Raw genomic sequence first — 24757 nt, 5'->3', positions numbered from 1 at the left:
CATTAGATATAAAGAATTTTCGACCAATTAGAAATGGACATAAACTGCTCTAAATATCGTCTTATCCCGCCTCCGGCCAGGATGACAGGACCAGGCCCCGCCTATTAATGCTGATTGGCCAACAGACCGTGACATTGCTTGGTCACAGTAACTGCCCGCCCTCCCTTGACGTCATTTGACTAACCATAACTATTGGCTAACACGAATTGAATGCTAAAACTTTATTTGTTCCTTGTTCATTACATCGGATGCATATTCATTGGTCGATGGTTATCACGTGGCCGTTTCCCTTAGTTACCAAGCAGACGCTTTGCAGCTTTTGCAGATCATCTGAAAGGTAAAAAAAATGGAAGGGTTTTTTTTTTCCAATGTATTTACTTGATGAAGGTGGTGACATTTTTTTTTTCATTTTTAGGGGAAATAAGGGGAATCCGAGCGCCATGTACGACACCGCGGAGCCGAACGTGATAGACGACGAGATGCTGAGAAACGCCGTGGAGGAGCAAGGACCGCGGGGGGAGGCCGGCCGCATCGCCAAGACGGAGGGCATCAGCTTCATGGACGTGGCCGGCCTGCGCCTGGACTTCAGAAGTGAGAAATGTCCGCCACTGCATCCACGCCGCCCTGGTGGTCATATTCCCGCCGCTGCGTCCATGCCGCCCTAGGGGCCACATTCCATCGCCACGTCCATGCCGCCCTAGGGGCCACATTCCATCGCCACGTCCATGCCACCCTAGGGGCCACATCCCGTTGCCGCGTCCACACCACCCTAGGGGCCAGATCCCTTCTGCTGCGTCGATGCCGCCCTAGGGGGCCACATCTCGTCGCCATGTCCACGCCGCCCTATGGGCCACATCCCTGCCACCGTGTCCACGCCACCCTAGGAGCCACATTCCATCGGCACATCCACGCCGCTCTAGGGGCCACATCCCCACCGCGTCCATGCCACCCTAGGGGCCACATTCCATCGGCACATCCACTCCGTCCTAGGGGCCACATCCCCTCGCCGCGTCCACACCACCCTAGGGGCCAGATCCCCGCTGCTGCGTCCATGCCGCCCTAGGGGGCCACATCCCGTCGCCATGTCCACGCCGCCCTATGGGCCACATCCCTGCCACCGTATCCACGCCACCCTAGGGGCCAGATCCCCACCGCCGCGTCCACACCACCCTAGGGGGGCACATCTTGTCGTCGCATCCACACCACCTTAGGGGCCACATCCCCGCCTCCGTGTCCATGCCGCCCTATGGTCCACATCCCCGCTAATGCGTCTACGCCGCCCCAGGGGCCAGATTCCCGCCACCGCATCCAAACCGCCCTAGAAGCCAGAATCCATGCCGCCCTTGGGGCCAGAATCCCCGCTGCCGCATCCATGCCGACCTGGGTGTCAGATCCCCGCCGCCGCGTTCACGCCACCCTAGGGGCCAGATCCCCGCCGCCGCGTACACGCCGCCCTAGGGACCAGAATTCACGCCGCCGCATCCCCGCCACCGCATCTACACCGCCTTAGAGGAAGATCTCCACCGCTGTGTCCATGCCGCCCTAGGGGCCAGATCCCCGCTGCCATGTCCTCGCTGCTCTATGGGCCAGATCCCCGCCGCTGTGTCCATGCCGCCCTAGGGGCCAGATCCCCGCTGCCATGTCCTCGCTGCTCTATGGGCCAGATCCCCGCCGGCTCCTCCTCACTTCCATTTTTCCTCCTTCCAGGAGATATAAGGTTTCTTTGTCCCGTCCGTACAGATCTATCGACGCTTGCTTTTTACGGTACAAGCTGCAGTTTCATCATCCCCACTTTGGGGTCCACACGAGTTTTTCATCTCCTTTTATTCCCTTGCTTAAGAAGGAGTATTAACGATAAAACAGCGATCGTGATATTTTTACTTTCTGCGCTCATTGTATGGGCTAAATATTATATTTTTTTAGCTCAGACAAGTTCACAAATCACCAAACAAAATATGGGGGAGTTTTTTTTAGCTTTTATTTGAAGGGAGCGAGGAGTGATACGGATTTTTACAAATTTTTTTAATATTTATACTGTGTCTTATATTATGTTTGGCTCCAAAGGAATTGCTAGGGCTTAGTTTCAGGAGACGTCTTAGATTTTTTCTTGGTGTCAGTGATTTGGTTTCCCATTAATGCCAAAATAAATATTCTCCCCTTCCCCCACCCACCCCTCTGTGCCAGCGTCAGTGATTGGGTTACCCATTAATGACAATTCAATATTCACCCCTTCCCCTGCCCACCCCTCTGTGCAGGCAACAGTGATTGGGTCGCCTGCTAATGACAAATCAATATTCACCCCTTCCCCTGCCCACCCCTCTGTACCAGCGTCAGTGATTGGGTGCAGTCAGACTGCTGTATTACTCGCTCAAGAAGCAGTGGCTCTCCTGACCTGAGAGTGACAGCTGCACGGAAATACACATTTGGGTCAGAAGAGCCACCGATCCTCGGGTGAGTAATACAGCAGTCTGACTGCACCCAATCACTGATGGCGGCACAGAGGGGTGGGCAGAGAAAGGGTGAATATTGAATTGTCATTAATGGGTGACCCAATCACTGATGGCGGCACAGAGAGGTGGGTGGGGAAAGGGGTGAATATTCATTTGGCATAAACAGGCGACCCATTGATTGATGCAGGCACAGAGGTGTGAGTGGGGGCAGGCGATGTCTTATATTTTTTATTGGTGTCGGTGATTGGGTCACCCTTTAATGCCAAATGAATATTCACCCGTTACCTTGGCCACCCCTCTGTGCCAGCGTCTGTGATTGGGTCACCCATTAATGCCAAATTAATATTCACCCCTTCCTCCGTCGGCGACAGTGATTGGATCGGCCTTTAATGCCAAATGAATATTCCCTCACCCCTCTATGCTTGCGTCAGTGATTGGGTCGCCCGTTAATGCCAAATGAATATTCACCCCTTTCTCCCGCCCACGCCTCTGTGCCATCATCATTGATTAGGTTTCCCATTAACAGTAAATGAATATTCACCCTTTCACCAGCCCACCGCTCTGTGCTGGCATGAGTGATTGGGTGCAGTCAGACTGCTGAATTACTCTCCAGAGGAGCAGTGGCTCTCCTGACCTGAGAGTGACAGCTGCACACAACTACACGCTCGGGTCAGGAGAGCCAGTGATCCTTGGTCTAGTAATACAGTAGTCTGACTGGGCAGGGGAAAGGGTGAATATTCATTTGGCATAAACAGGCGACCCAATCATTGATCCCGGCACAGAGGGGTGGGAAGGGGTGAATATTCAGCAGCACGTTTAGGTCTGATCGCAGTAGTTACTGTTGCACAGCCGTCATCCACGAAGTATGGAGTTGGCTCAGCTATTAAAGGCGCTCGGTGCATCATGGTGCGGGCAAACATTAAAGGGCTCCGTCCCCCCTACTTATTTCTTTGTCGCTCCATTGGGAGACCCAGACAATTGGGTGTATAGCTTCTGCCTCCGGAGGCCACACAAAGTATTACACTTAAAAGTGTAAAGCCCCTCCCCTTCTGCCTATACACCCCCCCGTGCATCACGGGCTCCTCAGTTTTTATGCTTTGTGCGAAGGAGGCACACATGCACGCAAGCTCCACAATTTAGTCAGCAGCAGCTGCTGACTATATCGGATGGAAGAAAAGAGGGCCCATAACAGGGCCCCCGGCATGCTCCCTTCTCACCCCACTCTGGTCGGCGGTGCTGTTAAGGTTGAGGTACCCATTGCGGGTACATAGGCAGGAGCCACATGCTGTTTTCCTTCCCCATCCCTTAAGGGCTCTGGGTGAAGTGGGATCCTAATCGGTCTCCAGGCACTGGGACCGTGCTCCCTCCGCAGCCCCTGGGGAATCTGCTGGACAGGAGCCGGGTATCGTCAGGGACAAGGCCCTGCTACTGTGAGGTACTCTGTGTCCCCTTGGGGACGGCGCATGGAGCGCTTGTGTTATACACGCTGCAGCACTGCTGGGTGTGTTAGTGCGCAGGGACTACCGCGCTGACCGCGCTTGTTTGCCGGCCGCGCTTATAACTTTAGTCCCCGGCTTCTGCGGCCTAGTACCGCATACTCCCGCCCCCGGGCCTGCCAGTCAGGGGAAGGGCGGGACGCTGCACTGGACGTCAGCGCTGAGGGCTGGAGCATACTTTGTATCCTCCTCCCCCCTCACTGAGCACCGTGGGGCACCAGATTCCCGCACTTTCTAGGGCACGCCCACGGCCCCCTCCTCCTCACAGAACGCCGGCAGCCATTCCTGTCAGCACTGCTGAAGCTGGAGAGGAGAGACAACACGGCTCTGGGAGGCCCAGGCAGGGAATCTGGTGGTCACACAACCGCTTTGGGCGGTCGGTAAGCCGCACCTGTTACTAGGTGCTGGCCCCCCTGGGTGCCGAAGTGTATATATATATATATATATATATATGCTTGTATGCTATACATTTACTCTGTACGGTCGCACTGTTGGTTTCTGGCTATATACCCTCCCGGATTGTTCTCAGAGGAGACAACAGCATGTCGTCCGCAAAAGCAAGGGTGCCAAAGCACAGGCTTACTTTGCAACCTGTACCTCATGTGCGGCTATGCTACCGGCAGGTTCCACCTACCCTCATTGTGTGCAATGCTCGGCCCCTGTGGCACTTACTCAGCCGGAGCCTCTGCCACTGGTGGCCCAGGTGGAACCACCTGCTACCACTGTCCAGGTGACAGGGACGGAGTTTGCAGTATTCGCTGACAAACTTTCTGAGTCTATGGATAAATGGTCTGCTAAGATACTAGAAGCCTTGCAGTCCAGACCGGTAACACAGGCCCCGGGCACTGTTGAATCATTGACCCCAGGCCCCCCTCGGTTGGAGCAGCAAAGTGCTCCTGGGGTGACTCATAGGTCCCAAGGTGAGGTCTCCGACACGGACCGCAGTCTCAGACCGCCTAAGCGGGCTCGCTGGGAGCTTCCCTCGACTTCATCACACTGCTCAGGGTCTCAGCAGGAGGACTCTCTAGAGGATGAAGCGGAGGTGGCAGATCAGGATTCTGATCCTGAGGCCGCTCTCAACCTAGATACACCTGAAGGAGACGCCATAGTGAATGACCTTATAGCGTCCATCAATCAGGTGTTGGAGATTTCTCCCCCAGCTCCTCCAATTGAGGAGTCAGCTTCTCAGCAGGAGAAATTCCGTTTCAGGTTTCCCAAGCGTACAATGAGTACGTTTCTGGATCACTCCGACTTCAGAGAGGCAGTCCAGAAACACCGAGCTTGTCCAGATAAGCGTTTTTCTAAGCGCCTTAAGGACACAAGTTATCCCTTCCCCCCTGACGTTGTCAAGGGTTGGGCTCAGTGTCCCAAGGTGGATCCTCCTGTCTCCAGACTGGCGGCTAGATCCATAGTTGCAGTGGAAGATGGGGCTTCACTCAAAGATGCCACTGACAGGCAGATAGAGCTCCTGATGAAATCCATCTATGAAGCTATCGGCGCGTCCTTTGCTCCGGCATTCGCAGCCGTATGGGCTCTCCAAGCTATCTCAGCTTGTCACTCGCAGATTAATGCAGTAACACGTGCCTCTGCTCCGCAGGTGGTGTCCTTAACCTCTCAGGCGTCAGCGTTTGCGTCCTACGCCATTAATGCTGTCCTGGACTCTGCGAGCCGTACGGCGGTAGCATCCGCCAATTTGGTGGCAGTCCGCAGGGCCATGTGGCTACGTGAATGGAAGGCAGACTCTGCTTCCAAAAAGTTTTTAACCGGTTTGCCATTGTCTGGCGACCGCCTGTTTGGTGAGCGATTGGATGAAATCATTAAACAATCCAAGGGAAAGGACTCATCCTTACCCCAGTCCAAACCAAACAGACCTCAACAACGGAAGGTACAATCGAGGTTTCGGTCCTTTCGGCCCGCGGGCAGGTCTCAATTCTCCTCGTCCAACAGGCCACAGAAGGGTCAGAGGAACTCCGATTCATGGCGGTCTAAGTCACGTCCTAAAAAGACCGCCGGAGGAACCGCTCCCAAAGCGGCCTCCTCATGACTTTCGGCCTCTTCAAACCGCATCCTCGGTCGGTGGCAGGCTCTCCCGCTTTTGCGACGCCTGGCTGCCACAGGTACAAGACCGTTGGGTGAGGGACATTCTGTCTCACGGTTACAGGATAGAGTTCAGCTCTCGTCCTCTGACTCGATTCTTCAGAACATCTCCGCCCCCCGAGCGAGCCGATGCTCTTCTTCAGGCGGTGAGCACTCTGAAGGCAGAAGGAGTGGTGATCCCTGTTCCTCTTCAGCAACAGGGTCACGGTTTTTACTCCAACTTGTTTGTGGTGCCAAAAAAGAACGGATCTTTCCGTCCTGTTCTGGACCTAAAACTGCTCAACAAACACGTGAAAACCTGGCGGTTCCGGATGGAATCGCTCCGCTCCGTCATCGCCTCAATGTCCCAAGGAGATTTCCTAGCATCAATCGACATCAAAGATGCTTATCTCCACGTACCGATTGCACCAGAGCATCAGCGCTTCCTGCGTTTCGCCATAGGGGACGAACATCTTCATTTCGTGGCACTGCCTTTCGGCCTGGCGACAGCCCCACGGGTTTTCACCAAGGTCATGGCATCCGTTGTGGCAGTCCTACACTCTCAGGGACACTCGGTGATCCCTTACTTAGACGATCTGCTTGTCAAGGCACCCTCTCGAGTGGCATGCCAACACAGCCTGAACATTGCTCTGGAGACTCTCCAGAGATTCGGGTGGATCATCAATTTCCCAAAGTCAAATCTGACACCGGCCCAATCACTGACATATCTCGGCATGGAGTTTCATACTCTCTCAGCGATAGTGAAGCTTCCGCTGGACAAACAGCGTTCACTACAGACAGGGGTGCAATCTCTCCTTCAAGGCCAGTCACACCCCTTGAGGCGCCTCATGCACTTCCTAGGGAAGATGGTGGCAGCAATGGAGGCAGTCCCTTTTGCGCAGTTTCATCTGCGTCCACTTCAATGGGACATTCTCCGCAAATGGGACAGGAAGTCGACGTCCCTCGACAGGAACGTCTCCCTTTCTCAGGCAGCCAAAGCCTCCCTTCGGTGGTGGCTTCTTCCCACTTCATTGTCGAAGGGGAAATCCTTCCTACCCCCATCCTGGGCGGTGGTGACGACGGAAGCGAGTCTGTCAGGGTGGGGAGCGGTCTTTCTCCACCACAGGGCTCAGGGTACCTGGACTCAGCCAGAGTCCTCCCTTCAGATCAATGTTCTGGAGATAAGGGCAGTGTATTTTGCCCTAAAGGCGTTCCAGCCATGGCTGGAAGGCAAACAGATCCGAATTCAGTCGGACAACTCCACCGCGGTGGCATACATCAACCACCAAGGCGGAACACGCAGTCGGCAAGCCTTCCAGGAAGTCCGGCGGATTCTGCTGTGGGTGGAAGCCACAGCCTCCACCATATCCGCAGTTCACATCCCGGGCGTAGAAAACTGGGAAGCAGACTTTCTCAGTCGCCAGGGCATGGACGCAGGGGAATGGTCCCTTCACCCGGACGTGTTTCAAGAGATCTGTTGCCGCTGGGGGATGCCGGACGTCGACCTAATGGCGTCCCGGCACAACAACAAGGTCCCCGCATTCATGGCACGGTCTCAAGATCACAGAGCTCTGGCGGCAGACGCATTAGTTCAGGATTGGTCGCAGTTTCAACTGCCTTATGTGTTTCCTCCTCTGGCACTGCTGCCCAGAGTGTTACGCAAGATCAGGTCCGACTGCCGCCGCGCCATCCTCGTCGCTCCAAACTGGCCGAGGAGGTCGTGGTACCCGGATCTGTGGCATCTCACGGTGGGCCAACCGTGGGCACTACCAGACCGACCAGACTTGCTGTCTCAAGGGCCGTTTTTCCATCTGAATTCTGCGGCCCTCAACCTGACTGTGTGGCCATTGAGTCCTGGATCCTAGCGTCTTCAGGGTTATCTCAAGAGGTCATTGCCACCATGAGACAGGCTAGGAAACCAACGTCCGCCAAGATCTACCACAGGACGTGGAGGATATTCTTATCCTGGTGCTCTGATTAGGGTTTTACTCCCTGGCCATTTGCCTTGCCCACTTTTCTTTCCTTCCTTCAATCCGGATTGGAAAAGGGTTTGTCGCTCGGCTCCCTTAAGGGACAAGTCTCAGCGCTCTCTGTGTTTTTTCAGAAGCGCCTAGCCAGACTTCCACAGGTACGCACGTTCCTGCAGGGGGTTTGCCACATCGTCCCTCCTTACAAGCGTCCGTTAGAATCCTGGGATCTGAACAGGGTGCTGATGACTCTTCAGAAACCACCTTTCGAGCCAATGAAGGATATTTCTCTTTCACGCCTTTCGCAGAAAGTGGTCTTCCTAGTAGCAGTCACATCACTTCGGAGAGTGTCTGAGCTAGCAGCGCTGTCATGCAAAGCCCCTTTCCTGGTGTTTCACCAGGACAAGGTGGTTCTGCGTCCGGTTCCGGAATTTCTCCCTAAGGTGGTATCCCCCTTTCATCTCAATCAGGATATCTCCTTACCTTCTTTTTGTCCTCATCCAGTTCACCAATGTGAAAAGGATTTGCACTTGTTAGATCTGGTGAGAGCACTCAGACTCTACATTTCTCGTACGGCGCCCCTGCGCCGCTCGGATGCACTTTTTGTCCTTGTCGCTGGCCAGCGTAAAGGGTCACAGGCTTCCAAATCAACCCTGGCTCGGTGGATCAAGGAACCAATTCTCGAAGCCTACCGTTCTTCTGGGCTTCCGGTTCCCTCAGGGCTGAAGGCCCATTCTACCAGAGCCGTGGGTGCGTCCTGGGCTCTGCGGCACCAGGCTACGGCTCAGCAGATGTGTCAGGCGGCTACCTGGTCGAGCCTGCACACTTTCACGAAGCACTATCAGGTGCATACCTATGCTTCGGCAGATGCCAGCCTAGGTAGGCGAGTCCTTCAGGCGGCGGTTGCCCACCTGTAGGAAGGGGCCGTTTTACGGCTCTATTACGAGGTATTCTTTTACCCACCCAGGGACTGCTTTTGGACGTCCCAATTGTCTGGGTCTCCCAATGGAGCGACAAAGAAGAAGGGAATTTTGTTTACTTACCGTAAATTCCTTTTCTTCTAGCTCCTATTGGGAGACCCAGCACCCGCCCCTGTTCCCTTCGGGCTGTTGTTCTTTGTGTACACATGTTGTTCATGTTGAATGGTTTTCAGTTCTCCGAACTTCCTTCGGATTGAATTTACTTTAGACCAATTTATAAGTTTCCTCCTTCCTGCTTTTGCACCAAAACTGAGGAGCCCGTGATGCACGGGGGGGTGTATAGGCAGAAGGGGAGGGGCTTTACACTTTTAAGTGTAATACTTTGTGCGGCCTCCGGAGGCAGAAGCTATACACCCAATTGTCTGGGTCTCCCAATTGGAGCTAGAAGAAAAGGAATTTACGGTAAGTAAACAAAATTCCCTTCTTTTCCCTCTATTTCCACCCTTTTTTTTTGCTCTATGAAGCAATAAAAGAAAAGGAGGGGGCAGGGATAGAGGAAACACAAGCAGATGGATAAATGTTTTGCCGCACCATGGTGCACCGAGAGCCTGTGCTTGGTTTGGACAGTCATTCTCTGCTGACTTAGTCCCTGTAAGCCCAGTCAATACTTACAGTGCAGACATCCACCATACATGTGCTGCGGATATTGCAGTTTGAAACTGGGCTCCACATTTTAAAAAGGACATTCAGAAGTTAGAGTCAGTTCAAAGGCGGGCAACTAGACTATTACAAGGAATGGAAGGCCTCCCATATGATGGCAGATTGAAAAAGTTAGATATGTTTAGCTTAGAAAAAAGACGTCTCAGAGGAGATCTCATTTATATGTATAAATACATGTGTGGTCAATATAAAGGACTGGCACATGACTTATTCCTTCCAAAGACAATACTAAGGACCAGGGGGCATTCACTGCGAGTGGAAGAAAAGCGATTCCGACACCTAAATAGGAAAGGGTTCTTTACAGTTAGAGCGGTCAGACTGTGGAATGCCGACCACAAGAGGTAGTAACGGCAGATACTATAACAGCTTTTAAAAAAGGGCTGGATGATTTCCTCAGTACACACAACATTGTCTGTTATAAATGACTAAGTGACTAAATGTAGAACTGGTGGAGGAAGGTTGAACTAGATGGACCTAGGTCTTTTTTCAACCTAAGTAACTATGTAACTATGTAACTTGGGCATAGAGGACTTGGACCCAAATTATTCTTATTATTTATTATTATAGCGCCATTTATTCCATGGCGCTTTACATGTGAAAAAGGGTATACGTACAACAATCATTAACAGTACAAGACAGACAGGTATAGGAAGAGAGAGGACCCTGCCCGCGAGGGCTCACAGTCTACAGGGGATGGGTGATGGTACAATAGGTGAGGACAGAGCTGGTTGTGCAGTGGTGTGCTGGACTGAGGGTTACGGCAGGTTGTAGGCTTGTCGGAAGAGGTGGGTCTTCAGGTTCATCTTGAAGCTTTCCACAGTAGGCGAGCGTCTGATGTGCTGAGGTAGAGCGTTCCAGAGTATGGGGGAGGCACGGGAGAAATCTTGTACACGATTGTGGGAAGAGGAGATAAGAGGGGAGTAGAGAAGGAGATCTTGTGAGGATCTGAGGCTGGGTGCAGGTAGGTACCGGGAGACTAATTTGGGTTCTCTGAGTACTGGCGCCTGACCTGGTAAGGATACTATTGTGGTTTACTCTGAAAAATAGTATCAAACCATGGCGTGGTGATAAATCTCTTATTGTTGGGAGGTGCAGAGGTCACGAGGGTTTTTAGCCATGTTCCATTTCACGGTGATAAGTATTGAATGACGTCACAGATGCCCGAGGCGATATTAGATCAGATTAGTCCCATTATCATGATGTTTGGCCAACACTCCATTGGGTTCCAACCAAACTGTACTGAAATGTCAGATCAGGACCCCCCTTTTATAGATCATGGTGGTCCCATTATAGGTATCACTCAGGACAGCGGCTATTACAAAGTGACATGGGAGGCCGAATTAATCCCCCTGTGTGGCCCGGACCCCCACTGTTCTGATGATGAAGGTCCAGGCCCTGTGATGTGACAGGTGGATTAATTTCGTTGTTATTCTTTCAGACGTCTTGAAGGTGGATAATCTGTGGCAGTTCCACAATCTGACCAAACTGCAGCTGGACAACAACGTCATCGAGAAGATCCAGGGACTGGACACATTGGTGCATTTAGTTTGGCTCGGTGAGTACACGGCGTCTCATCCAATATGTCAGTGAAACCCAAAGAGAATGAAGGACGGGCCGTTCTGGTGCAACTCTACATTCTCCTTTCATTTTTTCCTGCACCCCGGACACCTGGCTGTACAGAGATCTGCTGGGGGTCCTATTCCCCCCCAATATGGTGGACCGCACTTCTCTGTACAGCTGAGTGCCTGGGGCGCCATCGCTGGATGCCCTTCATTCTGTGATGCCACATCTAAGGCGAATGGGAGAAATCCCAAAAAATCTGCATCCACACGATGTGGTCTAAAATGATTGGATTTTCGATCCACATGATCTCACTACCTGGCATCCGCCGGTCTGTCACATCCAATAACGCAAACCCTGTGCCACCTACTTTAGCTGTGTGTGTCCAGACTTCCAATAGTTCAGAGTTGGTTCCTAGGATATGACGTTATTAGAATTGTTAGGTCTCGGCGGCCCCCGCTGATAACCATTCATGGTGCGACATCTTACAGACTTGTCATTCAACAACATCGAGGTGATCGAAGGCCTCAGCGCTCTCACCAAACTGGAGGATCTCAGCCTGTACAACAACCGCATCTCAGCCCTGGAGAACATGGACCGTCTGAGGAATCTGCAGGTCCTGTCCATCGGGAACAACAACCTGACCTCGCTGGAAAACGTAAGGCTGGACATAGGGTCTCGGGGGGAGGGTATGCGTACTCGTCGTCCAGCGCATGCGCTTTAGTAAAAGGGGGATCCCACTCCTATGCTCAGCGGAATCCTGGTCTTAAATCTAATATATAAAGCTGAATGTGTGTGTGTGTTGTGTGTGTGTGTGTGTGTGTGTGTATGTCCGGGATTGGCATCTGCACAGTCACAGCTACAGCCACAAAATTTTGCACACTCACACTTCTGGACCCCCAAGAGCGTCATAGGCTATGTTTTGAGGGGAAATTTTAACCCCGCGCTTTAGTTATTCACCAAAAAACCTGCCTCCATTAAAGCGAATGGAGCTGGGAGCCACAGTGCAGCCAGCACTTCAGAAGAATGCGCAGCCACGCCCTTATATGGAATGTTGGCGTGTCACAATGCAGCCAGGGAAAGAGACAGACACAGACAGGGAAAGAGGCAGACACAGACAGGGTAAGAAACAGACATAGACAGGTTAAGAGACAGACACAAAGCGACAGACACAGACAAAGAGACAGACTGACAGGGAAAGAGACAGACAGAAAGAGAGGGAAAGAGACAGACCCAGACAAAGAGACAGAGACAGACAGGGAAAGAGACAGACAGGGAAAGAGAGGGAAAGAGACAGACAGGGAAAGTGACAGATAGATAGATGTTGGCATGTCACAATGCAGGCGGGGAAAGAGACAGACACAGACAGGGTAAGAAACAGACATAGACAGGGTAAGAGACAGACACAAAGAGACAGAGACAGACACAAAGAGACAGACACACACAAAGAGAGACTGACAGGGAAAGAGACAGACAGGGAAAGAGAGAGACAGATTAAGAGACAGACAAAGAGACAGACAGGGAAACAGACAGAGAGGGAAAGAGACAGACAGGGTAAGAGACAGACAAAGACAGGTAAAGAGACAGACAAAGAGACAGACACAGGGAAAGAGACAGAGGGAAAGATACAGGGAAAGAGAGGGAAAGAGACAGACAGGGAATGGAAAAAGAGGGAAAGAGACAGACAGGGAAAGAGAGGTAAAGAGAGGGAAAGAGACAGACAGGGAATGGAAAAAGAGGGAAAGAGACAGACAGGGAAAGAGAGGTAAAGAGAGGGAAAGAGACAGACAGGGAACGAGAGGGAAAGCGACAGACAGGGAAAGAGATTGAGACAGACGGAGAAAGAGACAGACAAAGAGAGAGAGACAGAGAGATATATACAGAGGGGGAGACAGACATTATTATTACATTTCTATCTATTTGTTTTGTGGTGTTTGTGTGCAGAATACATTATTGTTAATACATTCTATTTTGTTAACAACAGTTATTAACCCGGGCGAAGCCGGGCAGTACAGCCAGTTATAGATAAATGTGCAATGGCTGAGACCCTTAGTGATCCCAAAAATTAGGGTCCCGCAGTCCTGTGTGATTGGAGCATTGGTCACCAATGTTTACCATCACTGTATTCACATAGGGAACCTCATAATATCTGGGGGTCTGAGCAGTTAGACCCCAAGAATCATTTATTTACCACCCATCATGTGGAACTAGTTGAACCCTCTAGAAAGTCCACTAATGGGTTGCACTAATTTATCTTTGTGGTCCATAACATCTGAATTCAGCCGTACAAAACAGCAGCGTGCCTCCGATGCTTTGTCTGATAGTAAGTGTATGCGGCTGAGCTGCAGTACCACACACGACCTGTGGACAGGGGTGGTGCTGTTTAAGAAGAAATCCGCCAGATTTTTCCTACCCCGCGCAGCCACCTTTACCCTCTATGCATAAATGATCCATCATATCTTGACGTTATGAGGGAAATAGAACACATGTGACGTCTTTACCTGATACCGGGTCATCTCCTTGCCTCCAGCTCATCTACCTCCGCAGATTCCAGCAGCTGAGGACCCTGAATCTGTCGGGAAATCCACTCTCTGAAGATGAGAATTATAAGTTATTCCTGGCGGCCCATCTGCCGGACCTGGTGTACCTGGACTTCCGCCTCGTGGACGAGAACATAGTATGTATATTGTGTCGCTGCAGGTATCGTTAGACGTGGCCCCACCACCACCTCTCAATGCAGAAACGAGCGGTGCAGGACTAACCCTTGAATTTGGTGGCTGAGCGTGCGCCGTCAATCATTAGACTCTCTCTATCCTGCATTGCTAACTTACACGCGGTCGTCCAGCGCATGCGCCATAGTAAAAGTGGGGTGGGAGGGGCGCACCCCTATGCTCAACTCATTACTTCCCACTTTAAGGAATAGAAGGAGATTGCGGTGTGACCACGTTTTTTTCTTGCATGCATCTAGGAACACAAGGGGGCGCCATCATTAAGATAAAAGGTGATTAACTTTGTAATCAAATCAGAATTCTACATAATCAAATAGAAATGTGGCAGTGGTACCGCCCCTTTAATTTAAAGGGGTTGTCCATTATTTTTATATTGATGGCCTATCCTTAAGGCCTCCGTCACATATCCGTGTCTCCGGTATGTGTTTGGCCCGTTTCCTCACCAGAGACACAGGCACACGTAGACCCATTCAAATCAATCAACGTGCGTGTTTTGCCATGGACCGTGTGTTCGTGTGGAGCATACGTGTGCCCGTGTGCTCCACACGTAGATAAAAAGGCAAAGACAAAGGATAGGCCACCAATATGGACAATCCCTTTAAGGCCTCATTTTTGTACCATAGAGGGACATTGCTAACGTGAAGTACCAGTATTCTATCGAGGAGCTGAATCAGAATGAGACCCTGGAGCGGGTGAAGCAGGAGAAAGAGGACAAGGATCAGCGAGAGCTGGAGGCCCACCAGGTAGCCCCCAAATCACAGACCAGTGTCACTAATTGTGGTCAGGGCTTGGTGCCACCCCGGCCAGCCCCCTCCGCACTCTTGCCCCTCATCCCTTGCAGATTCTTAGTCACATCACAATCTTACTATAGAATCTTGATTAATTCTTTTTTTCTTAACTTACAAAGAAATAAAAACTGACCTAACATTAAGAAACAAGTGTGAACAGGTGCAAGATCCCCTGACTGATACCTTTCTGTTAAGGCTGCCTATGTGGAGTATCTGAATGGCCCCTTCCTGTTTGAGGGGATGTACGCAGAGGACGTGGAAGGATCCCGCCTGTCGGCTCTTCCCGCTATATCTGAACTGGTGGAATCATATCCTTTTATTATGCACCATGTATAGTAAATATGGCGGTATTATGTGATCTCCAGGGAGCATTATTTAAAACACATTTCTCTTTTTTCATCAAAGCATGGTCTTGCTGCCTTCACGGCTCACAAGGTAAAACTGGTCTTGGTGCACGGACCAGTCTAACAGGCTCAGGGATAGTCCTAACTCTCATGATCTGAAATTTGCCACCCAATATTTTTTTTAGTGGGTGGTGCCTATTTATCTGCATTCTGCCAGCACTATAGGTGCTGAAACTTCACTTCCCAGTATTCATTACTCTGAATATTGTCCAGTGGCTTGCTGAGATGAAAGCCGCTTCACTGTTATGCCTGTTTGTTGTTTAACAAACAGATCAGGGAGACAAAGGCCCTTCCCCACTTCCTGTAGAAAAATAGACCAACCCCACTTCCTGTAGAAAAATAGACCCGTCCCCACTTCCTGTAGAAAAATAGACCCGTCCCCACTTCCTGTAGAAAAATAGACCCGCCCCCACTTCCTGTAGAAAAATAGACCCGTCCCCACTTCCTGTAGAAAAATAGACCCGTCCCCACTTCTTGTAGAAAAATAGACACCCCCCACTTCCTATAGAAAAATAGACCCTCCCCCCACTTCCTATAGAAAAATAGACACGCTCCCACTTCCTGTAGAAAAATAGACACCCCCCACTTCCTGTAGAAAAATAGACCCGCCCCCACTTCCTGTAGAAAAATAGACCCATCCCCACTTCCTGTAGAAAAATAGACCCGCCTCCACTTCCTGTTGAAAAATAGACCCGCCCCCACTTCCTGTTATAGAAAAATAGACCCGCTCCCACTTCCTGTAGAAAAATAGACCCACCCCCCACTTCCTATAGAAAAATAGACACGCTCCCACTTCCTGTAGAAAAATAGACCCGTCCCCACTTCCTGTAGAAAAATAGACCCGCTTCCACTTCCTGTTTAAAAATAGACCCGCCCCCACTTCCTGTTATAGAAAAATAGACCCGCTCCAACTTCCTGTAGAAAAATAGACCCACCCCCACTTCCTGTAGAAAAATAGACCCACCCCCACTTCCTGTAGAAAAATAGACCAACCCCATTTCCTGTAGAAAGTAGACCCGCCTACATTTCCTGTAGAAAAATAGACCCGTCCCCACTTCCTGCACAAAAATAGACCTGTCCCCTTTTCCTGTAGAAAAATAGACCCACCCCCATTTCCTATAGAAAAATAGACCCGTCCCCACTTCCTATAGAAAAATAGACCCGTCCCCACTTCCTATAGAAAAATAGAGCCGCCCCCACTTCCTATAGAAAAATAGACCCGTCCCCACTTCTTGTTGAGAAACAAAGGCCCGACCCCTTGTCTTGTAGACAGAAAGACCAGGTCCCACCTCCTGTAGAAAAATAGACTCGCCCCACGTCCTGTTGACAAAGGCCCAGCTCCACTTCCTGCAGAAACAGACCCACTTCCTGTAGAGATAGATTAAGACTCGCCCCCATTTCCTGTAGAAAAATAGACCTGCCCCCAGTTCCTGTATAGAGACAAAGACCCACCCAGACTTCCTGTGGAAAAATAGATCCACAGTCAATTCCTATTGAGAGACAAATGCCCACCCACACTTCCTGTACAGAGACAGCCCTACTTCCAATAGAGAGACAAAGACCCCTGATAAAGCCCAAACCTACTTCCTGTAGAGAGACAAAGCCCTGTCCTCACTTCCTGTTGACAGACAAAGACCCGCCCCCACTTCCTATAGAGAGACAAAGACCTGCCACTTCCTGTAGAGACAAAGACCCACCTTCACTTCCTGTAGAGACAAAGACCGGTCCCCACTTTCTATAGAGAGACAAAGACCCCCCACATTCTGTAGGGACAAAGACCCGCCCCCACTTCCTATAAAAAACTAGACCCACTCCCATGTCCTGTAGAATAGACCTACATCCACTTCCTATAGTTTAAAAGCCCTGCCCCCACTTCTTGTAAACAAAGCCCCACCCCACTTCCTGTTTTAAAATAGACCCTCCCAACTTTCTGCTGAGAAACAATAACCCACTCCCTCTTTTTGTAGAAAGTCCCACTTCCATTTTCTGTAGAGTGACAAAGACCTACTTCCTGTAGAGACAAAGCCCTGCCTCCCCAACTTCCTGTAGACAGCCCCGCCCCCAACTTCCTGTAGACAGCCCCGCCCCCAACTTACTGTAGACAGCCCCACCCCCAACTTCCTGTAGACAGCCACGCCCCCAACTTCCTGTAGACAGCCACGCCCCCAACTTCCTGTAGACAGCCACGCCCCCAACTTCCTGTAGAGATACAACACCCTGCCGCAGAGTGGGGACATCTGGAGCCGCTACTTTGCAGGGATTTTTTAGGGGATAGATCATTTCTCTATAGTGATTTGTGGATGGTTTATCGATCAGTTATCATATCAGAGCCTGTTTTGTGCCCTTCCTGTGCCCATTGCAGCACTGCATGTTATTCTGGCACTATATGGCGGTGCAGTATTTCTTATCTTGATCCCCAGAAGTCTTGCGCTCCTGACTTATCGCCAATGACCCCGTGGTATAACTACGATCCATCCTGCTGCTGCGATTCCTTAACCTGCCCCTCACCTATAGGACAAAGTGCAGCGAGATCTGCCAGAATATCTTCGAGTACGGCCTCCAGCACCACGAGAAGAGGGCGGCCGAGATGGCCGTATTCAATGAATGTCTGCAAGACGCCGTGACGGAAAACCAGGAGGCCGGAGCCAAGAAGATCCGAGAATTAGAGTCCAAGAACAACGAGGTGAGGAAGACGCCGCCAACCATAGGGCTCGTAATGAAACGTTTCCTATATACTGCAATTTCTCGGTCTTTTCATGATCTCTGCTTGCTGTCAGTGAATGGAGACTTGTTTGAATGCAGATCCTGCAACCTAAACCTTGCCACAGCTGAGGGTTTGCTACAGTTGCATGTAGTTTTTTCTTCGTTATAAAGTCTCAGATCTGTCTCCTTTGGATCTCGATCCGTCTTCTCTCTACAGCTGCTATACGAGCTCTCCCAGATCTCCGACCAGCAGATCCTCGATGCTAAATCCTTGCAGTACAGCCAGGACGTGGCTCAGCTGATGGACGCACTGTTACATCTGGAGATACAACTGGTGGATCAGCTGGAGGTAAAAACATGTGTCCGCTTATGTATACGCTTCAATATGAATATTTCGGTTCCTCTGTTGTTCCTCCGGGAAATCTGACAACTGGATGTGACCATTCCATCTTGTCAAGATGGTTTCCCCCCACTGGCTGCAACTGTATAATCAATGTTGTCAGTGTCTTGAAGCACAACCATGGAGCATTCATTTCCAGGAGGAACAATAGAGGGAAAAAAAAAAAGATTTCTCAGTTTGTACCATTTTCCTTCCTGCAGGAAATCACAAAGGAGTATGAGAGAAATATCGGAGATCTGGTGTCCACGTTCCTGGAAACCGTGCAGAGCCTATATCCTTTCCCAGTAAAGGGAGATCATTATTATTTCATAGTACACTAGTTGTATCATTGGGTCACGATTTTTAAGATCTCTGCTTGCAGTCGTGCATTGGGATCCCATCCTCATACGGTTTTAGACGATGCTACCTAATTGAGGTTTCTTTAACGTGTACAGGACAGGCTGTGAAGATGCGGCCCCCTGCACAGCTCAATGGGCTACAAGTGCTGTAGCCCCTATGTACTCAGGATCAGCATTAAAAAAAGATTTCACTCCCCCCCCACCAAAAAAAAATAATAAATAATCTGTGCTTCACTCACCCTCCCCAGGTCCTGCAATGCTGCTCCCAGCACTGATGTCACATTGAGAGCGCACCAGGCAGTGAGCTCAGCTTGAGTTGACTGCACAAGCCACTGAACTCACTGAAGCTTTACTCACCCTCCCCAGGTCCTGTGTGCCTGCTCCCACCACTGATGTCACATCGAGAGCGTAGCAGCCAACTCGAGTGAGCTCAAGTTCACAGCACATCAGCATCAAGTGCTGTTGACATGACATCACTGCTGCAGAAACACACCTGACCTTTCACGTAACACCTGTCTGCAAGCACGGTCTTGCTGCATTCATCGCTCACAAAGTAAAATGGCTTTCAGTGAACGGACCAGTCTAACATGTTCAGGAACAATCCTAACTCTCATGATCTGTAAGTTGACGCCCACGTTTTTTGTGGGTGGTGCCTATTTAGCTTTATTCTGCCAGCACTATAGGTGCTGAAACTTTCTCTCTTTTACTTCCTAGTGTCCATTACTGTGATGATTGTCCAATGGCTTGCCGAGATGAAAGTCGCTTCTCGGTTATGCCTCTACGTGGTTTGACAAACAGGAGCTCAGGCCTGCACTCACTTCCTGTAGAGACAAAGACCCACCCCCACTTCCTGTAGAGAGACAAAAGACAAACCCTTACTTCCTGTATAAAAATAGAACCGCTCACTTCCTGTGAAGTGACAAAGGACCCACCCCTACTTCCCGTATAAGAATAGAACCGACTACTTCCTGTAGAAAGAAAAAAGGCCAACCCCCCACTTCCAGTATAAGAATAGAACGGCCCACTTCCTGTTAAATGACAAAGGGCCCTCTCCCACTTCCTGTAGAGACAAAAGACCAACCCCACTTCCTGTATAAAAATAGAAAGGCCCACTTCCTTTTAAATGACAAAGGACCCACCCCCACTTCCTGTATCAATAGAACCGCCTACTTCCTGTGGAGTGAAAAGATCCGCCCTCACTTCCTGTAGAGCGTCAAAACCCGCTCCCACTTCCTGTATCAATAGAACCACCCACTTCCTGTGGAGTGACAAAGATCCACCCTCACTTCCTGTAGAGCGACAAGACCCGCCTCCACTTCCTATATCAATAGAACCGCCCACTTCTTATTGAAGGACAAAGATCCGCCCCCACTTCCTGTAGAAAGACAAAAGACTCACCCCACTTCCGGTATAAAAATAGAACCGCCCACTTCCTGTTAACTGATAATGACCCACCCCCATTTTCTGTATCAATAGTACCTCCCACTTCCTTTTACGTGACCAAGACCCGCCCCCACTTCCTGTAGAGAGACAAACCAGCAGGGAAGAATCTGGTTCGAACCTGGGGAGGGTGAGAAAGGCACAGATTGATTGATATTTTTTTTTAAAAGCTGCAGACGGTATGAGGGTTTTTCCGAAATAAAAACAACCCTTTAAGTAACCCATCACTTATTAACCTGGAAATGCACTTTCATGACCAGGACATATTGCTGTACTCCATCAGTAAACTATGAAGACTATGAACACCATGATACACTGATATACAAGGTATGCAGGGGCTGTGGACAATGGGGGCAGCCATACTGACCTTCCTAATCTCACACAACCTCTGCAATCTTTCTGGAGGTCATCCACACTGGAGATAAGTGATAATACAATGGCTGATAACAGGGAACAATAGATAACCTTCAGTTGCTGAGCAAAGGAAGATAAGATATGTTACAGAAGCTAGGGAGAAATACATAAAAGACCCCTGCTTTGGTATAGTGATGGACGCCGCCTTAACTCCGCCTCATACAATGGCCCAGATCCGAGACCTGGAGAACCAGCACCATGAGAAGCTCCTGGAGCTGTGCGTTACCATGCTGGAGAGAGTCCTGAAGGGGGAGATGGATGAGGACATGACCGATGAACTGCGAGCGGTAAGAGAATGCTTATCTCAATAGAGCTGCAGTGTAAAGCATGGCGGACACACTCACTTTCTACTCTTCTGACAGTTATTTGTAGACAAAGACACCATCATTAATGCGGTCAGCGCCTCCCACGACATTCACATGCTGAAAATCGACAACCGGGAGGATGAGCTGGTCACCAAAATCAACAACTGGGCTACAAACCTCATACAAAAGGTGAGCCACAAGCTGAGCCCGCATCATTCCCTGCACACGACGGCCGGTCCAGTCAGCCATCATCTGCCTCTAACAGTGGAGCCCTGTCTGCGGCCGTTAACCTGTCAATCTCTGACAGAGGCGTTTAACAGGCTCCAGCGGGTAAGGTGGGGTGCATCATTCTCGCTTCCATCGGCGCCCCCGTGACGTGAAGGATGGGTTGTCATGATAGCCGGGGGTCCGCTGATGACCCCAAGTACCTGTCTTTATGATCCTGTGAACACCCTGTGGTCATAGGAGATCGTGATTTTTGCTATACATTGCAGTGCTTATGCACTGCTGTGTATAGCACAAGTGATCAGATGATGGCAGCTTCAAGTCCCCTAAAGAAACTATTAAATACAGTAAAAAAAATAAATAAATCTGAAACAAAAAGTTCAAATCACCCTCCTGTTATCCCATTAAAGAAAAAAAAATTATATATATATATATATATATATATATATATATATATATATATATATATATATATATATATATATATATATAATATATATAATATATATATATAATTATATATATTATATAATATAATATAATATATATAATAAATTAATTTGATCGGTAAAGTGTTTACTAAGTACCCTATGCTTATTTATATGCATAATGCTTTTATTTTAGTTACAGCAGGGTGTATGTTCATTTTCTTCGTTTGTTTTTTATGTCTTATGGCCAGTGTGAACATGGACTTACAAATTACATGTATACCAACTCATACTCTGGCTCACTTTTTTGTTTTTTTTGAGGACCCCAAGTGCCCTACATTATGATCCTCCCGTGAACACCCTGAGTTCATAGGAGATCGTGATTTTTGTTATACATAGCAGTGCTTATGCACTGCTATGTATAGCACAAGCAATCAGATGATGGCAGCTGCAAGTCCCCTAAGGAACCTATTAAATGCAGTAAAAAAAAACCAAAAAACAACAATATAATAATAATAATTAATAAAAAATATGGAAAAAAAGTTAAAATCACCTCTTTATCCATTTAAAAATAAAATAAAAAATTATATATTATAAATAAAATAAAGTATTAATAAAATATATAATAAAATAAAAAAGCCAGAATTGTGGGGTTTTTTTTTGCAGTTTCAAGATTACAATAAGAGGTGATCAACTCATCATATCTAACCCAAAAGGTGATTAATAAAAATGCCAGCTAATAACGCACAAAATAATCCATCACTCACCCCCAGACCCCAAAAAATTAAAACGTAACGGGTCTTGGAATATGGCGACAAAAGCAAAATTATTTTTTTCCATTATATTTCCTATTTATTTTTTCACTAATTAAATAGAAATTAAAAAAAAAAAAAAATAATCAACTATACATATTTGGTATCTACAAACTCGTACTGACCTGGAGAATAATATTGCTTAGTCAGTCTTACTGTATAGTGAACTTGATAAATAAAAAAAAACAAAAAAAACTATCGTTAATTTATACTTTTAATTTTAATTTTTTTTTTGCTATTTCATCTCACTTGAATTGGGGTTTTTTACCCTTTTTACAGTACACTATGTGTTATTGAAAAGTACAACTTGTCCGGCAAAAAAAAACAAGCCCTGATATAGCTATGCGGATGGAAAAATAAAAAAAAAAAATACTAATAATGTTATGGTTCTTGAAAGGAGGGGAGGAAAAAATGCAAACGACAAAAAGGGAAAATAACCATGGCGTTAAAAACATCAAAGTGATTTAAAAAGTAAAAAACATGGCCACAGCGCCACTCCCATCTGCAGGTTGTGCGTGGTACTGCAGCTCAGCTGTATTCACTACATTAGAGCTGAATCTGCTTTGTACGCGGCAGATGCCGGCTGTGATACACAGCCGGATCCTGGAACGGAAGCGACCGGCGCTTGCTTTGATTGCTGCAGTTTAACTATTTATATGCTCTTGTCAATCATTGCAACAGAACAGCGTTTTTTTTTCTAACAAGCCGTCACACAAATCCACTGCAATAATATCGACCTGGAGAATCATGGCTGGATGTAGCTCATCATTAAGACGTCATCATTATCATGTGCAACAATTAGAAGAAGTGGTAACGTGAGCGCTCCCTGACTGGTCACCTGTAGGATCACATTCATACAAGTTCATTTCTGTCCAGGTTCATGGGGAAGAACTGCAGAGGAATCGGAAGCGAGTCGCCGAGATCAACAGATACATCGATCACTTGAGGGACGAGCTGGACAACCTGGACGTGATGGAGGAAATGTGACATTCTCATTGGCCGATCGAGGAGCTGCGATTCCCACCAACTTATCATTCTGGGGTCTTTTAAGGGTCAGTTCACACACGGTAGCTTGCTCCTTGGAGTTTGTGATAAGAGGAGACAAGTATCCAAGTTACCTCTTCGCTAAGCTGAAGAAAACAGTCTCCAGTGCCACCTGCTGGATGCCACCCCGTCCTAAGCCAGGTCTGACTGAGGAGCAGAAAACCCCTTTAAAAACTTTACATATAGTCCAAGTATATTTATAAAATAAATAAAATAAAGTGTATTAACCCTTTGATCCAACTTCTGTAGGCCGTATCCCCTGCCAGTCTCTTCTGTGCACCCGCAGTGATTGGCTATCACTGGCAAAGAGTAGAAGAGATCAGCAGGTGGACACGGCCAGCGAGCGGTAGGGGGACACGGGCGGCCAGCGAGGAGCGGCAGGGGGACACGGGCGGCCAGCGAGGAGCGGCAGGGGGACACGGGCGGCCAGCGAGGAGCGGCAGGGGGACACGGGCGGCCAGCGAGGAGCGGCAGGGGGACACGGGCGGCCAGCGAGGAGCGGCAGGGGGACACGGGCGGCCAGCGAGGAGCGGCAGGGGGACACGGGCGGCCAGCGAGGAGCGGCAGGGCGACAAGGGCGGCCAGCGAGGAGCGGCAGGGCGACAAGGGCGGCGAGCGAGGAGCGGCAGGGGGACAAGGGCGGCCAGCGAGGAGCGGCAGGGGGACACGGGCGGCCAGCGAGGAGCGGCAGGGGGACAAGGGCGGCCAGCGAGGAGCGGCAGGGGGACACGGGCGGCCAGCGAGGAGCGGCAGGGGGACAAGGGCGGCCAGCGAGGAGCGGCAGGGGGACAAGGGCGGCCAGCGAGGAGCGGCAGGGGGACAAGGGCGGCCAGCGAGGAGCGGCAGGGGGACAAGGGCGGCCAGCGAGGAGCGGCAGGGGGACACGGGCAGCGAGCGAGGAGCGGCAGGGGGACACGGGCAGCGAGCGAGGAGCGGCAGGTGGACACGGGCGGCCAGCGAGGAGCGGCAGGGGGACACGGGCGGCCAGCGAGGAGCGGCAGGGGGACACGGGCGGCCAGCGAGGAGCGGCAGGGGGACACGGGCGGCCAGCGAGGAGCGGCAGGGGGACACGGGCGGCCAGCGAGGAGCGGCAGGGGGACACGGGCGGCCAGCGAGGAGCGGCAGGGGGACACGGGCAGCGAGCGAGGAGCGGCAGGGGGACACGGGCAGCGAGCGAGGAGCGGCAGGGGATCGGAAGAGGAGTCTACGCCAGTTATCACACGGGGGTTACACGGGGGTTTTTCACAACAAAAAAAAACATAGCTGCATTCTTTCAGAAATATCACCACCCCAGACCATAGTTGCTTGAAATTGCAGCTCAGCGTCAAAGGCGCTGAGCTGCAATACCAGACACAACCCATAGTCAGGGGTGGCGCTGTTTCTGAAATAAAGCAGCCTGTTTTTTTTCTAATCTTGGCCAAACCCTTTAAAGGAGAACTTACACATGACTTGAGATATTGGCCAAAGCCTAAAAGAAAAAAAAAAAAAAAAGACACCCACACCGAGAAACACTGCCAAATCTCCATCAAAGGCTTCAT

At 49.8% G+C, this 24757-nt stretch overlaps 1 protein-coding gene across 1 annotated transcript; it reads left to right on the top strand.

Annotated features, from left to right (window-relative positions):
- The first annotated feature begins 279 nt into the window (after positions 1–279).
- Positions 280–23532, top strand: DRC3 (dynein regulatory complex subunit 3). Its single transcript, XM_075319465.1, has 13 exons — positions 280–337; positions 416–591; positions 11068–11184; positions 11681–11847; positions 13720–13866; positions 14542–14661; positions 14902–15014; positions 17619–17793; positions 18031–18162; positions 18414–18485; positions 20570–20692; positions 20768–20899; positions 23052–23532. The coding sequence occupies exons 2-13, from the start codon at positions 441–443 to the stop codon at positions 23160–23162; spliced, it is 1560 nt and encodes a 519-aa protein (XP_075175580.1). The 5' UTR covers positions 280–337; positions 416–440; the 3' UTR covers positions 23163–23532.
- Positions 23533–24757: the final 1225 nt, after the last annotated feature.

This window comes from Anomaloglossus baeobatrachus, chromosome 7, assembly GCF_048569485.1.
Source record: "Anomaloglossus baeobatrachus isolate aAnoBae1 chromosome 7, aAnoBae1.hap1, whole genome shotgun sequence".
Lineage (NCBI taxonomy): Eukaryota > Metazoa > Chordata > Amphibia > Anura > Aromobatidae > Anomaloglossus > Anomaloglossus baeobatrachus.
Note: the sequence above shows the minus strand (reverse complement) of the source record. Positions and strands in the feature narration are given on the sequence as shown.